Here is a 17,305-nt window from a genome sequence, read left to right on the forward strand (position 1 = left end):
GATGATTATGGCTGTTGTTCAGTTGTTTAATTTCTATAGGTTTTATAACATTCTAAAAGCTCTTAATTCCACAGATACTACTAACTGATAGGTGTATTCACTAGGTTGCTTCAGAGGCATAAGGTACTGTAAGTATTACATACAACAATGCAACAACAATAAAACAATGCCTTTTACATTTATTTTTTACTTAAAACGAATACTTCTGTACACCGGCATCAGTATCTGCGAACGTCCATATGAGGAGACGTGTCTTAAATTATTATTACATAATTGTTAACGAGTTAATTTATTTTCTAGTGATGAAGTATGTTTACAAGCTGTTTAATTCCTAAAATGTATTTTAAAATACAGTTTTTTTCCAATTGCTTACACACAAAATCTTTTCATGTCACACGATTTTTGAAACCTCTCACTCAAAGTGCAAAACTACATACCAAATCTCCAAAAACATAAGCTATTTCTCAGCCTTTGACTCAGTTTTCAATTGCATTAAACACTTTTTTCAAAACACTACACACAATTCTCTACCTAAAACACAAAAATCTATCAGGAAGTGACTTGCTTTCCTTTTCCAAACACAACCAATCAAAATGCTACACTTATTCACCAGGTCACACACACACTCCTCACATGTGCAAACACTAATTGCTTAACTGATCACTAACCAATCACTGCTTTTGTGTTCTTTACTGTATTCTAAAGAATATACTTTTGGTTTACAGTACATATGTTTATGGTTTTATTGTATGCTACTGTAAACAACAATAATGTTAGGCCTAATAAATATTTTCTGTTTCTACATTGCATTGGTGTTTACAGTGTACTTGTTACATCGGATTACTTTCACTGTAGAACATTGTATTGAAATGTAGATATAAACCTATGAAAGACCAAAGAGCTTTAGATTTAGAACAACAGTGTTTACATGGTATATCCAAAAATGTACTATTACTGTATGAAAGAAGTGTTTGCCATTTGATGCAAATGCTTCATTCTGACTTGTGTTTATGGCATTTTGAATGCAGTGTTACATTTTGAAGGAGATGTGAGGCATTTTGCATTTTGTGTGTGCAGTTTTGAGAATTGTGTGTAGAGTTTTGAAAAAAGGAGACTTAGTTTTGAAAACGTGTGTAAGCAATTGGTAAAAACTGTAAATTAAAACAAAATTATTCAATTAAAAAACAAAATTCATAAAATGATCCCATGATGAAAACCCTAAAATGATCTATACGAACCATCTGACAGAACCCTTTAAGGTTTAATATAGAAAATTTTATTCAAAGAGTGGACATTTTTTAAGTATTTTTACTCTGCCATAGTATTTTCATGTTTGGCCTTTTCATTGCTTTTACTTTGCTAGATTCCAAAGCACGTCTGACTTTTTACTTGGTCTCCACAATCTACTTATGATTCTTTTGGATAATGAAGCCCAGGCCAAAGCTCTCTGTAGTCAGAGTGAATCTCTGAGTCAGTGAATATCCGACTCAAATGAGCCAAGAACCTTAATGAGCTTGAATGTCTTCGTCCACCACAGATTAGATAAAAAAATAAAAAAATAAAGTGCCATTTATTTTATCGTAAGAAGTACATATTTTGAACAAAATTGTGAACAAAAAATTATTCTATTTATGAGAATATATATTTTCCAGATTTAAAAAATACAAATAAATGCACAGTCCATTGTTGTCCCTCTCTTTAGTCTTTGTATTAACAATTTACTTTGAGAAAAACATGCTTGAGAAATCAGTTTCCACAAATTTGTCTCGACAAGCTTGTTAGAAAACTGTTTTGTTTAAGTTCAGTGTACTTACGTTTTTCAATTGACTGAACTAAGTACTCAACTTGAAAAATGAATAGAGTTACCAATATTCAAGTTTCTAAGTAACCTCTTATTTTGGTCCTGATAATTTACTGAAACTCTAATATAAATAATAAATAATATAAAATATATTCTTAACAAATATCTCATTCTCTCCACATTAACTTAAGCCCTCTAATCATGTAACGTACAACAGTCACTTCTGCGTGTGTTTATGTGGGTGTGTGTATGCGTTTGAATGTGGTTTTAGGCAGAAGCCCAGCCACTCACTCTCTCTCTAGCAATGAACAATGGACTCTTTTAGTGGGAGACCCACTCTGACGTCCTGTTCACTGTCTGAGCTCTATAACAGTGTGTTTGTGATACAATGATTTCTGTACATTCCTAATGAGAAGGGCACTTCCTGACCAGCAACAGCCTTCATGTACACTTGCATGAACACACAGGAAAGTGAAGTGCCAAAACACACAAAAAATGTCTGGACGTGCACACTCTGAGATACAAATACACACAATTTTGCAGATACGCACAAGTGTAAAAATAAAATCTGTGACATCACAGAACTATAAGTGGCTTAGACTGAATAAATGTGGAAAAGGCAACACAGACCCTCTGAAATTCCTATGAAATCTTGCTAACACAAATACAAATACATGTAAGATGGTAAAAATAAACCTATTGAAATGTATCAGTATGTGTATCACAGAGAAGAGTCTATGACACACACATGCAAAGTCTCACAGTGTTTCTGATCACTCCCCAGGTCTTGAGAAACACTCACTCTCAGTGCTGTCCACTCGCTGTGATATATATCCTGGGAGGGTATGTACACAGTACCAGTGAGAGACTGGACTCAGCTGATATGCTGAGGTTCACACAATCAGGTGACTTATTCAGTTATCAGATCAATTCGATTTTTTTTTTAAACATTCTCTTCTTATAAATATCTATTTGTGTGTTACATTTATGATGCACAGAAAATTTCAGCAATTTTACATTCTCAAAAAAAAATAAAAAATGTTTTTTGTTGTTGTATGATTTAAAAGCTGTTTACCTCATGGGGACCAAAAAATGTCAACACAAGGACAAGGATTTCAGATATTTCCAGGACATTTTGTTCCCATAACGTAGGATTTACCATAACCACACACACACAAATATATATATTATACACACGGTAATGCACTAATCTGTGTGGTCTGAACAGCCTGAATGATGGCATATGAAGTTAGGAAGCAGTCATGCTAAGACATGTGTATGTGTATTGATTAACTGATACTTTATTTATCCACATGGGTACATGTAGCCATTCATAATTACAGGACAATCAAACACGTAGACTAAAAATACACAATGACTTACAAATATAGGCACATTTACATACACATATAAACATATATGCAATAAATACATTCACATTCATAAAAACGCATTTGGTGGCAGTTAAGACACAAGCAGATTATTAAAGGATATGTGTGCTGTTTTGGGTGGATAAGGGTGTGAGTGTGGTCATTGCTACAAGTTCTCCACTTGTCAATAGCGCCTCTGCACATGAGAGATAGTTGTATAGTCTTATAGCAGTTTATTCATCCGTTTAGCATCACCTGCTTTAACACCAGAGCCCCAGCACACCACAGCTCAGAACATGGCACTAGCGACAACAGACTGATAGAACATGTGAAACATCTTACTGTGCATGTTGAAGGACTCAAGAAGTAGAGCTGATATGTCCTTTCTTCTATATCGCTTCTGTGTTTTTAGTCCAGCTGAGTTTGTCACACATATATATCTGTATATTCCGTGACGTTGCCTCGACTTTGCTTTTCAACCCGGAAGAACGAAATTGCACAAGAAAACGCAAAATTTCCATAACCAATTTCCAGTTTCAGTGATGTGCAACCTGTACATATATCTGTTCACATCTCAAGAAATGTGTTTTGGGGTTTCATGGCCCTTTAAAGGAATCCACTATCTTCACATCACAGCCACATGCAGACAATAACTATTTGATCCTTTCTTCTCGAAAGGATGTGAAAATTGAACTTGTATGTATGTAAATGTAATAATTCAGATTCAAAGATTTTCCATGTTCTACATCCATGTATTTCTGTGTTGTTAAAGTCAACTAAATGAACAGTACATGAGAAGCTGATGTAATGAGCAAGGCTGACATTTGAATTTATGTGTGTGAGTATGTTGGGTGGGTCAGGATGGAGGCTGTTGTTGAGTTCACATCTGGTGTTCTGTGATATGTAAGTCTCTCTCCTTCTCTTTTGTTAAGCAGTTCTTTGTGCCATGTGGACGGAACATGCATTGTGTATGTAACACTAATCGCAGCTCAGAAGTGACTATTGTTTAGTGTGTCTATGTGTGTGGCAATGGTCAGTTGGCACAAACTTGTATCTACCACACACAGTGTCCTGTAGATTGTTCTGTGTTCATGTCTTCATTCTCAATACATGAATGAAATACATAGACATTATGTGCAATATAATTTTGGTTCTTGGTGAGCATAACCTATTTGTATGAGGCAGCAGAGCCTTTAGACACTTGTGCAGTTTACCAGACCATACTGCATTTATATACTGTATATTTATATACAAATATACAGTGTTCATTTGTTCATTTTTCTAAAGTTATCTGGAGATAACTATAGAAAAAAACCAAGATTACTTGTTTTGTGAAGATCTCAAAAAGAACAGTTGGAAGGAGTTGTTATTTTCGCAATTCATTTGGTGCCACAATTATCTTAAAATCACTGTCCTGATCTAGGATGCCGTTGTTATCTTGTAAAGGAATCAGTGCTGCATTGCTGCACACAAGATTTTCTCACGGCAATTTTATTCTGGAAATAACAGACATGCAGATAGAGTTCAGCTGCCCTTTCACATATTCAAGAAATATCTTGCTTTATTACACAACATTTTGAGTCTGGCTTATCAATCTTTACTCTTTTTTGTATAGATTAATTTTTATACTTTCATATTGTAATAGTTTGGGTGAGCACTTTTCCTACTCTCCAAAAAAGTTGATCCAGAAATGTTTTGTTTGATTGCAACCCAATCAGAGTCATATTTCTTCTGCTCTTTTATTTCAACATCATATGTACTATTTATGACATTAATATATATATACAGTATATATTTTTTATATTAATATCTTTATTTATAAGATATATTCAAGTGAAAGGAAATTCAGGTTCGTTGTCATTTAACTCATGAATTTTCAGATTTTCATCCTCCTACATTTCTTACTTGTAGAGGTCAATACATGATAAGATTTAAGGGTAGCATGTTATAAGATGCTTGAAAGACTATCTATCTATCTATCTATACATTTTGTTTAGGTGGAGGCTTTAAATGAGCACTGTATTAATTGTATAACTGCTTTTTATTGTATATATTTTATATTCTGCAAAATAAACTTAAATAACAATTAAATAAAAATAATAATAAAAATTGGTCACTGAAGGTCTGACCTCAAAAGTCAGTATAGCTTTAGCGAGTATTTATAAAAGGTTGCTGGGTATAATGAGGATTTGGGGGCTTTTGGGTACATTTTTGAGTTCATAGGTACAGGTAACAGTGAGAAGATGGCGAACACTCAATTCTCAGATTCTCCCTCTTGTGAAATTGTTTTGAGTTTTTTCCTGTTCTTTGATGCTGAACGAAATGTACTTTCATTGTGTGGCATGTGTGTGGTGACAGAGTTGGATTATATTTAAATGAGCAGTCTCTAAATAGATTCATCTTTCAGTTTAACTCTTCAAAACTCTGCATAAACGTTAAAGAACTAAACTAAAACATCTTGCAAATATCTTAAAAGCAATGAAATACAGTGAAAGTGATAGGTGTTTTCTCTCTCTCTCTCTCTCTCTCTCTCTCTCTCTCTCTCTCTCTCTCTCTCTCTCTCTTTAGCTCAACAGCATCTGTGGCTGATCCAGGGTTGAGGTCACACACATGATCTCACCCATTAACATGAGAGGAACATGCATGGCACATGCATGACTGACTCTCACACAGTCACATTCTAATGTAAAAGAATGTTCAGTATGATGGTGAAAGTGTGAGGGTGGAAGGCAAATGATTGAATAAGAGTGGGACAACCCGCAGATGAAGTTTGAGTAGGAGAAGATTAATGCAGAGTAATGTGACAGTTCTATAATAGGTTATTGTTGAATAGAACAGAACCCTGCTGACCACAGATACCAAAGTAGGCATATAGCATTCATTCCACAAATGGAACATGTGCTCATATCAGACCTGACTTCACAATATAGGCCTAGGCTAGGCCTACACTGCACACAGATGGTTGGTTCCCACTCCTCTTTAGACAAAAATGTGACCCAAGGTTCTACTTGTTGACTCAGAAACATACACATGCGTAAACGTACAACAACACACACACATTAGATATCCGATTGAGTATTGACGCAGTGATATTACTTTTTCAGCGCAGCATCTTACATCAGTAAAAAATTGGGACACCGCGGCCTCTAGTGGTCGCTCGTAATAACTACAGGAATTTGGGTTTCTGAAATTGAATAGGCTGCATCGTTTTAATTCTGATATAAGAACAAAGACCTTGAATATAAATATTTTTCTTAGATAGTTTTTAATGTCTATAGCATACATTAACATGAGCACACACCTGCCAGCAATAAAAGCCGTGCTCCTTTGCACTCGAGTAAAAAATCCATGTATAGGCTATTAGCTACAACGTTATAGGCTATTGCAATTTCGGTTCGAGGTTGTAGGAGTGTGTGCTTTGTTTCTGCTGTCATCTGACACAATGGATGATGAAAACACACCAGCAAATCGTGGGTGTTGCCTAATTTGGAATTAATTTGCATAAAATATTTCATAAAAGATTTTTACTGAGAACAATACATATTTATATAGCATAATATAAATACATTTAAATAAACAAATATGTAATTGTATAAACTATATGCTTAAATTAGTAATATTTTGTATTAATGACAATCCTTCAGATTCAGTTGGTGGATAACACCGAGTTTCTTTTTAATACATTGTTGGTGTTGGTAGGCCTATATAATCTCCTTTTAAAAATTGCTTTCATGCATTTACATTTCTGAGGGATTTTTTTTTTAAACAAAAAATACCTTATTATCAAATAACAACATTCCAAACACAACATTTTCAAGATCTCTAACCAATAAAACCTTCTCCCTGAAAATATTTGAAAATAGCCTAATTATGCTGTTAAAAACGGCAATCTGTTGTCCCTTTGCCCATTTGGGAATATATATATTTGTCGTGATCAGACTAAAAAAAATAATAAAAAAATTCAAACTGACTCATTACACATAACTGAATAATGTAAAGAGACTTTTGCTTTGCGTGAAATATTCCATGTACTGTACAGGTGCATGAGATCTCGCACATGCGCCTTTTCAGTAGTTCAGTCTGCAGTAGCGCGTCCGTCCTGCGCGTGCCCACCAGACTCAAGCAGCGAGGCGTCACAACAAAGCTGGTAAGCAATACATAGGTATTGCCAATTTAATACAGAGACCAAAAAGGGCATACCTAATCAAAATCATGTGGCATAAAACGGCTTGCCGAAGTTTTAATATCAATCTCGTTTATGTTGTCTGCGAGTTAGCTCTGAGACTAACGGCGCATGCTTTTTTTTATTTATTTTTTTGTTAGTAATAACGCCGTAAAACTCACAGCGATATACAGGCGTACTAACTTAATGCATGTCGAAGCATTTAAACGTGAAGCGTGTGTCTCTGACCGTGACCTTCCCGTCTGCGCTCAGCGACAGTGCCAAACGAGCTTTCTAATTTTAAGGGCTGTCAGACACCCGCAACATGTGCGCCTTGACTGTACAATAGACATGTTTACACGATTATTCCCGCTTTAAACACTTGAATCTATTCGCTGACAGCATGTATTTATGTTGTGTAATTACGTAATTATTTGAACACATGCATAAATCCGAATAGGCCTGGGAAATATTATAAACATCCGCTGCACGGTGGTAAATCGATCCGCCGCATATGTACAGCGGGAATGCGGCAGTTATTGGTGCATTACGTTATTTCTTGAGCATCGTAGACAAAGACTCGTGCCTATTGCCATTGTGTTGACATTGATAAGTTGTCTATTTACTGCATTAGGACGCCCTGTGATCCTAAGAAGTAAAATGAGATTATTTAATATTAGCTTAGGGAAGTTTATCTGACCCCACCCACTCCTTCATAGTCTTACAGGTAGACTACAAATGAACCCATGAGGATGTCACTTCCTATATGTTTATCTTCAGCCACATCTGAATGTATATCTTGTAGTAGGCTACTGGTCGAATGTGGGGTATAGATTGCATCACCAATTTTTACATTTTGTGCATGGATTTGTTGTGGTAATTTAATTTACAAACATGCCAACCCACTCACCACCCACAACAACCATTAAAAAACATAATAGACATCACATTCTCAGAATTGTGTAAAATGTATACATGGTGCTATTTTGTGCAACCTTGTACAATCAAATGACAATACTTTGGAAAATAGCATTTCAACCCTCTCTGCCTGGCCAGCCATGATTTTTAAGGGTTTTTTAACATGCAGGTGAAAAAGTGTTGATACACCAGATGCATGTAATTTTACATCAATTAACATGATCACAAATGAAATCATAAATCATAACATTTACAATAGTAATTTCACTCCTGTAGCTAATTTCAAATTGGTTAAACTGATAGTGTACTCAGCCAATGTTACAGCAGTCTTCAGTTTTCAAGGTAAAATGTGTCTTTGTTTTGCACAAGTATGTTTGCATTAATGCTATTTTTTTTATTGAAGGGCAGAGTAAGTATTCTTGGGAAAATAATGTTTATCTCTTAACACTCTGCACTGCTGGACTGTGCTTGGCTTAATCAATCTTGTTGTTTTGTTATTCCAATTTATGTATATTTGTCTAAGGTCATAGCAATCTAGATATGCTTTTAATGGTAAAAAGATTTTCTGTAATTCAGCAACTGCCCACCTTTGTTTCATTTGAAAAGTTGCGATTATGATGATGATGATGATTTAATTATCCTTTGTTTAGGCCTTCACATTTTCAGACATGTCGATTGCCTTTATGAGTATATGTGTATGCATTGATCCTAGGTTAGTTTAAGATGTCAGACAAGAGTGACATTGCAGCATGCCATGAATCAGCAACTGCACTCTCTGTCACACAGTTGGTTAATTTTTCACACAAACATAAATTCTGATAAAGTATGCAATTAATAGAGATATATCTTATGGATTGTTATTTTTAAGTTAGTAGGCTATTGTCTTTGCGTGCTTCATTCTAAAATTAAATCTTTGTCAAAAAAATATGTGTTCATTTTCCCCTTCAGCCAACAGGGGGCCTCTCCTACATACCCAAGAATAAATGTTAGGGAGGGCAATGAGGAAGATGTGGAGATCAGATGACAGTAAGTTTAAAAATGTTTCTTCATTTTGTGCATTTAGAAATGTTTTTGACATACGTTGGAAAAGATTGCACAGGGTATATACAATCATACAGCAATTAACAATTCTTCCTTATGTCACTGGTATATTCATATATTTCAGTTGTGGAAGAGGAGAGACATAGTATGCCATCAGAGGTTTTTCTCCAGCAACCTGAGGTTCAAGATGACCACTCTGATGAAGCTGCACTTCATAGTATCTTGCAGCCAGAAGGGAGAGAGATAGAAAGAACCAATGAGAAGATGGATTGCAAAGACAAACAAAACACCCAATTGTTCCAGAATGCAAGCCAGTCTGTGTCTCAAAATCTAGCTAATCATAATCAAGCCTGTCAGGCAAGTGACCATGAGCATGCTGGAATGATAAAACAGGATTATAGAACTGATTTGCCTATAAATGACACTAAGGCTGACCTTGACTATAGTACTAAACGTCAGGGTAAATTGCCCTGTCCTCGATGTGAGAGAAGGTTTACAAGTAGTCAAGGCCTGCAGCGTCACATACAAACACATGCTCTTTCAACCTGCCACACACAGCGGTTTAAATGCAATCGCTGCAGAAGGACCTTCAGTACGCTGTTTAGTCGTCGGAGGCATGAGAAAAGGCATGAAAAAATAAATAGGAAGACGAATGATCACACAATTGCGACTTGCACAGCTAGTCAGAATGTCCCTGGCAGTGGTGAACCTTTGAAAATAGCATTACAAAACCCACAGCCAAACAAGTGCATTAATGCAGCTGATGGTGAACATAGGGATGATACAAAATGTGCTTTCAAAGTCTCACACATCTGCAAGTACTGCAAAAAAGCATTTAGGACTCATACTAGTCTAAGGAGACATCAGCGCAGGATCCATGAGCGCCAGCTTCTTCCTAGAGGAGTTTATAAGATGGTCAAAATCACTCAAGAACCTGAAGGACAGCAGCTTGTTGAGACAGCACAGGACTGTCAGACTCCTAACCCACGGTGTGCAGAGGACATTGATCAGGAAAAGGAATACATGGTTGACATCTCCAGTAATATTTCAGAGAATCTTAGCTTCTACATAGATGGGAAAATTGTCTCGACGAGTGCTGTAAGTAACTGTGAGGTGATTGAGATGAACTCTGGGAGCTCTGCTGTGATTGGATTGAATGCTGTTATAATCAGTCCAGCTCAAATTACACAAGCTCTTAAATTAGAAACCAGTAACAGCAGTTTCATATCTGACCTGTCTGGACAATCCTCAGCCAAAAGAAGGACGTCGACCCCACCTTTACTCCCACAAATAAAAACAGAATTAGAGTCTGAATCCATCTTGAGTACCTCATCATCTTCCTTGTCATCTTTAACATTGTCCTCTATTTCTGGAGCTCCACTGGTCACTGCTCATTTACCTCAGTGCATTGAGACAGTTGCATTTCACAAGGAAAAAACGGTCTATCTGTCTCCCAAACTCAAGCAGCTCCTGCAGAATCAGGATGGCAGTAATCAGTCGTTTGCGTTAATTGCCGATGGTCACAATCTGGGTCCTCCCTTATCCCTGACTGTTTTACCTGCAACAACAACTAGATTTAAGAGAAGGACAACCTCGCCTCCCAGCTCACAACAGCAAACCCCTGATCTGAATGTAGAAAATCAAGATCAGGATTCTACAAAAGCCAAGATGTCAAAGTCGGAGAGCCACGAGTTGAGCCTTTTGGGCAATGAAGAAATTGAGCTTTTAAATTTACCCATAAACAGCTCTGATGGAGCTCAAATGCAGCAACAGATCTTGCCATTGGACTGCTCTGTATCAAGAACAGGAGGAAACTCCTGTAATCAACAGCCATTGGACCTCTCCAACTCTGTAGGTAAGCGAGACAGCAGTGAAGACTTAGCAGAGTCCATTTTGGACTTAAGTATTAGTGGAAAGAGTTTAGACTGTGACTCCACTGGAGTCTACCTCACTCAGCCTGCTTTGAGGAAGAATAAACCTAACTCTAGTATGCTTCAGAAGGTGCTTATGAATGAGTATGGTGGGGTAGACAATCCTTCTGTTGAAGATTCAGCTGCTGCAGGTGTCCTCAGTGCTCCTGACCTAACAAACCTTGCAGTTGTGCCAGTGTCTGATGCAAGTCCACCAAACCCTGAAAAGCTTTTGTTTGAATTGGCTCTTCCTCCTGCCTCAATCCATTTAACCCCTCCATTGCTCGCTCCTGTCAGTATCCATCAAACTGCCCCAGTCCCTCCACGTCACTGTTCATCTTCTTCATCTCCAACTTTTGTATCCTTTCTATCAACTCCCACAGTGGAACCCAATCAGGACATTCAAACTCACCATTCAACCTTCCTGGTATCTGACACTGTACCACCCACAGCGTCTGTAGAAGACTGCGCTGATAATCCTGTACATCTCTCACAGGATGATTTGAAAGTGACAATCCCTGATTGGGTGTCCTCTGCAGCCCCTTCCCTGACTTTACAAGGCCCTCATTGGGTTGCTGATCCTGCCATATGTGAACTAACTCAAAGAACGTTGGTTGTAGATTCTGTATTAGCTTCTGACACACAGATGTTTTCTCCATCTCTGCCTGTTAATCAGTCCAACATCGCATCCTTGACTTTTCCTCCAAACACTGTTGTTATTGAGTATACAGTTGCACTGCAATCTACAGAAAATATTCTCCCAGCTCTCCAAGCTAATTCTGTTCATTGCCTCTCAGATAAAATACCTGTCGATGCATTACAAGAAGAACCTTATGTCCCATCTGAGCCGCAATCTCTTAGTCAAGACACCTCCCTACTTTCTGAATCATCCACACAGTCGGTTTCTATAGAGCAGTCATCAAGCTCTACAGATGGTACACCGACCCTCACGGCTTCCACTAGTGTTGTAAAAGCAGAGAGCGAAGAAGAGGGACAGAACAAAGCCCAGTCCTCTGATTGTTCTAAGCAGGAAAACACAGTTGAAGATGAATTGCCTCCCTTGCATACTTTTTGCAAGAACTTTATGTGCAATGTTTGTGAACAGCCCTTCCAGTCCATGAAGATTCTCAGCCAACACGTAGGTGAACACTCTAAAGAGTGGCCCTATAAATGTGAATTTTGTGTACAGTTGTTTAAGAGCGACACAGGTTTGCTGGAGCATCGTTCCAGTTATCATGGCATCGGTAAAATTTATGTTTGTAAAACATGTTCTAAGGAATTTGCTTTCCTCTGCAACTTGGAACAGCATCAGCGAGATCTCCATCCCGGTCAAGAGTGCTCACACACCGAAGTAGTACATGGCAAGTTAAGACCTGAAAACCATAACAGTCCCAAAACTGACATGACTGATCCAAGCCTTCCAATCAAAGAAATTAAGCAAGAATCTGACAACATAACCTTAAAAGCAGAGGAGGATGCCTTGGACGACTTGGACACTTCTGAAGAGCTGTTTACAACAATAAAAATCATGGCATCTGGAGGGGTCAAACCAAAAGGCCCAGATGTACGTCTAGGCATTAATCAACACTACCCAAGTTTCAAACCACCTCCTTTTCCATACCATAATCGAACGCCAACTGGGATGACAGCTGCATCAGCCACCAACTTTACCACCCACAACATCCCTCAGACCTTCAGCACAGCCATTCGTTGCACCAAGTGTGGTAAGAGCTTTGACAACATGCCCGAACTGCACAAGCACATCTTAGCCTGTGCTAATGCTAGTGACAAAAAGCGCTACACTCCTAAAAAGAACCCTATACCACTTAAGCAGTTTGCAAAAGCACAAAATGGGGTGTTATCAACTGCAAGGATTGATAATAGTAGGCAGAATCTCTCTCAAAAGGTCGGACAACCGAAAAAACTGAACTTTCACGAATCGGCAGTTAAAATAAAAATGAGTCTCCTGAATAAGAAGAAATCTCAGCTGTTGCAAAGGGGTAGACCTGCTGGTCTGAGAAAGGCCTTTGTTCAGGATGACCTAGACATTTTTGCATGTCCTCACTGTAGCAGGGAGTTTACATACAATGCTAGCTTAAAGAAACATGTAGCTTTTAGCTGCCCCATGAGGCCGGCTAGTAGAAACTCCAAGAAAAGAACACTCAATATCGTTTCAGCTCAGGAGAACAACGGGAGCCTTCGCAGACAAATAGCAAATATGAGTGCAAAGCCACAAGGGTCAAACCATGGGCCAAAAATAATAACAAAGAGTCAAATCATCAAGCAAGATGCCGCAGTTGATACCACTCAGGATTTTAGACTCAAAAGATCTTCCATTCTGTCAACATCTGTGGTTCAATCTGGTAAAAAAGGCAAGATAGTCCTCTCCTCTGTTGCTCAGGTTAATTCTCAGGAGCCGGGTGTTCGGGTACATGTTTTAGGTAGAAAAATGGAGCAGGGAGTGGGCGACGTGAAGCTACAGCCCAGAAGAGAGGACCGTTTGTCTCTGAGGTTGAGAGAGAGAGTAGGAGGACCTATTACTCGCAGTGTGCAGCAGGCCAGCACTACAACAACAGTCCTTAAACAGCCGGACAGCAACAACATCATCATGCATCCTGTCATTCTTCAAGTCAAGAAATGAGACTTGTAAACTATTGACTTGTATCCGGGTTTTTTTTCTCTTTGTTTTTTTTTAATGCCCCCTCACTGCAACATTTACCTGTAAATATGCATCTAAATATTGGACATTGTTGAAACAAACTTAAAATTATGGCTGAAATAAGAATGTCCTTAATTTTTATTTTATTTTTTTTAATCTTTTTAAATTCACTGGCTCAAACACAGCAGGCTATAATATTTACATTGTAAGTATTATTTACATTGTAAGTATTATGAAATGCCATTATCTATTCATATGAGAACACAGTCAACATATCAACTTGTCATATGTAAATACTTTTGCCATCTGAAACATTTTAATATGCTATCACAGTTTCTGGATATGTCCTCTTACAAAGTTTAGCTCCTCTGCTCTAACACATGAAATTACCTTTTGAAATGACCTTGATGAGCTGGTTTGGGTGTGTTAGATTAAACCGTGAACTAAATTCGGCAGAAAAGTAGATCTCCGGGAGCTAGGCTGAGTACCTTTGGATTACATAAACCTCAAACCTTAGAATCATAGTAAAATGTCATGTTAAATCAAAGTCTGAAGAGTGGGGGAGTGGGGGAGTGGGGGGGGGGGGGGGGGGGGGGGGGGGTCTCATGCACTTTATGCTGTAGTTCATATTCACCTGTGTCAAAATGCATTGCAATACAGTCAATTACTTCCAATTATTTATTAATGTATGTATACTGTGTTTAAGAGAAGACGAGATGTGTTCAGTGAGGTTCACTGGAAAACAGGTATTTGTTGTAATGGTTTCTGGCTTCTATTTTTGTAGATTGTGTTAGTTGTGTTTTATTTGTTTGTATTGATGCAGTTTAGATTATTCATGCATGCCAGAGATTCCATATGGGTGAAGGGAAGGGTCAGAATATAATATATCTGCACCACAAGGGGCAGGAGAAATGTATATTCTGTTCACAAAGAATATGTATGAATATATTTTAAAAGTCTCTCTAGTTCTCTCCATTTCTCCCTTTTTGTGCTATTCTCCTTCTGAAATATAAACATATTTGGTCAGCTGTCAAATGAGTAGGTCTCTTTTTTTAATGCACATATTGTGTAGCATTAGGGAAGATAGTTATTTATGAAATAAGACATTAGCCATCAGGTCTGGAAATGTAGCTCTAAAGATGATTGTTTTAGCACAAATATGTGTCTTGATGACGTGTCTTGTTGGCCATGCTGATGGTAAACAAAAAGTCTTAAAAGGGTCAATGATTTAACAATAATGATGATATAAATACGATGCATATATAGAGAGAGAGAAAGAACAAGTTAACAGGTAAAGTTAATGAACAACGAAAAGTTTACACTATGATTGTTGTGACTGAAAATGTTAAGCTTGCTAGCAGAAAGATACACTTAGCTAAATAGTCTACTTTATAATACTTATATAATACAATGTATAATACTTTATTTATAAAACTTTTAATCCATTGTTTACTTTCTGCCTAAAAGTTTGCTTTATGGCACTAATATTCTTGAGTTTGACCCAACGTTTTCAGGCTTTGAAAGGGTTTCAGAAGCAATTTATTGTGAAATGTGAATGATTGAATAAATTGCTCTGTTCTAACTTCATTTAATGAATGTGTTTGATTTTTTAATTACATAATATCACAAGCTAAACTACACCCTGTATCATAAACATAAATGTATCAGGTTTTTTAATAACATTTATTCTACCCCAACAATTATGCATCCCAAGGGTAAAGGATGTCAGTGGCATTTCAGATGCATTCCAATACCACTCACAAGCCTGATAAACACAAACTTACTATTGTGACAATGTTACAGTGTATATCTAAATATGACTTATTATAACTAAAAACGAAATGTTAATGAATCATGGATAGTGTTTATTGTCTTGCACAACTGGTTACTTAATCAAGTAAATAAATAAAAAAAATATTATATTTATCATTCTATATATTTTACGTATGATTTTGATTTTATCATGCCAAAATAAGCTTATTCTATCTGAAGTGTGTGCTGTTGTTATAGTAATGATATCCACTAGGTGGCATCGTTGACTCGCCGCATGATCGCACCACCAGGAAATTTACATCACAGTAGCCCACATCATTGTTTACATTTACATTTATGCATTTGGCAGACGCTTTTATCCAAAGCGACTTACATTGCATTTCAAGGTACACATTTCAATTCTTATCAGTTCTTATCAGTTCGTGCTTGTTCTTGTTTAGAAAAAATATATTTGTAATGCATTTGCATAAGAAGATCTTTAATTTGTCCATCATATTAAAGCACTTTGTTAACATGAATGGGTCACGGTTTTATAAACATTATTCAGGCTGTGCAATGAACATTGAACGTATCAACATAAATAAATAAGTATCACGCCATAAATGTTCCGCCCTGAAAATATTCCTTGAAAGCTGATTGGCTAAGAAAATTGGCGCTGGGGGTTGATGGACGTGTCAGGTCAAAATAAGGGCGGGACCAACAGTCCTTTAAGGCTGAAATGAGAATTTACTGCATTGTGTTATTTCTGTTAACAGTACAGATCACATTTCACTGAGAATAGAAGAAAGATTAATTTGAGACAGGTTTGATTTTACTTAAAGACATCATTTATCTACCGGCTGGTTTAATAATGTCTTTAATGTATCTATAATGCTTGATTTCTCTCCCCCATCGCCCCTCCCTCTGCCTTTCTGGGTGTAAACAAAGCCAAAGTGGGTCATTTTGTCGTGGGATGATTTGATCTCACATAAGAATAGTACGGGTTCTGCTTCCGTAACGAATTGTGTGAATAGCCCCCAAGTGATGCATTTGTCACTAAAACAAAATAAATTAAACATCGCCGTTAACGTTGCTCTGAGACATATCCGACATCTATCTTTCAGAGAACAAAAATCTTCAGTGTTTTGTTGTTATGGGGTTGCCACGACATTAAGAAAACGCTGGTTGAGCTACACAAAAGAGTGAGGATGCGCCTGCAGACGCGCTCATTCCCCACCTCCTCGGGGTGGGGGGGTTTCTTCGCGCAACCGTTCTTTTCTTTTTTTTAAACGTTTCAACACGTAGCATGAGCGAGACAGGCGTTGGTATCCAAACCAAACCAAACCAAACCTCCCTACGCCCGGTCTGAACCGGTTCGGGGGTAGTGCGCGCTCTTGGAGACTCCCTCCCCTCTCCCTTGCTGAAATTCCTGCCACGCGCTCATACACAACAAAAAAAATCCAAGCAGAGAACGAGCGCGCGCACGCCTGCGCATACGTCACTCCCTCCCCTCTGCCTTGTTCACCCCGTATCTCCCCATTGGTTCCTGCGGACATCTCGAGCCTCCTCTTGTTCTCTCCCCCGATTGGTTCGCGGTGAGGACTGTGGACTGCGATTGGTTAATGTGAGTGCGAGCCCTTCTTGCTCATTGGCTGGTGTGGGCTGTGCATGAGCGCGAGGGAAAGAGTTGTA

The 17,305-nt window shown here is 37.8% G+C and overlaps 1 protein-coding gene across 2 annotated transcripts; it reads left to right on the forward strand.

Annotated features, from left to right (window-relative positions):
- Window positions 1-7,244: 7,244 nt before the first annotated feature.
- On the forward strand, window positions 7,245-14,426 carry prdm2a (PR domain containing 2, with ZNF domain a). Of its 2 annotated transcripts, XM_082187632.1 has the most exons (3): window positions 7,245-7,318; window positions 9,200-9,277; window positions 9,417-14,426. In XM_082187632.1, the coding sequence occupies exons 2-3, from the start codon at window positions 9,235-9,237 to the stop codon at window positions 13,841-13,843; spliced, it is 4,470 nt and encodes a 1,489-aa protein (XP_082043758.1). In that variant the 5' UTR covers window positions 7,245-7,318; window positions 9,200-9,234; the 3' UTR covers window positions 13,844-14,426. The 2 variants fall into 2 exon arrangements, with proteins under 2 accessions (XP_082043758.1, XP_082043759.1); XM_082187633.1 differs by lacking the exon at window positions 7,245-7,318 and having other exon boundaries at window positions 7,325-9,277.
- The last annotated feature ends 2,879 nt before the right edge of the window (window positions 14,427-17,305 follow it).

Source organism: Leuciscus leuciscus (genome assembly GCF_965113295.1).
Source record: "Leuciscus leuciscus genome assembly, chromosome: 13".
NCBI classification, from domain to species: domain Eukaryota; kingdom Metazoa; phylum Chordata; class Actinopteri; order Cypriniformes; family Leuciscidae; genus Leuciscus; species Leuciscus leuciscus.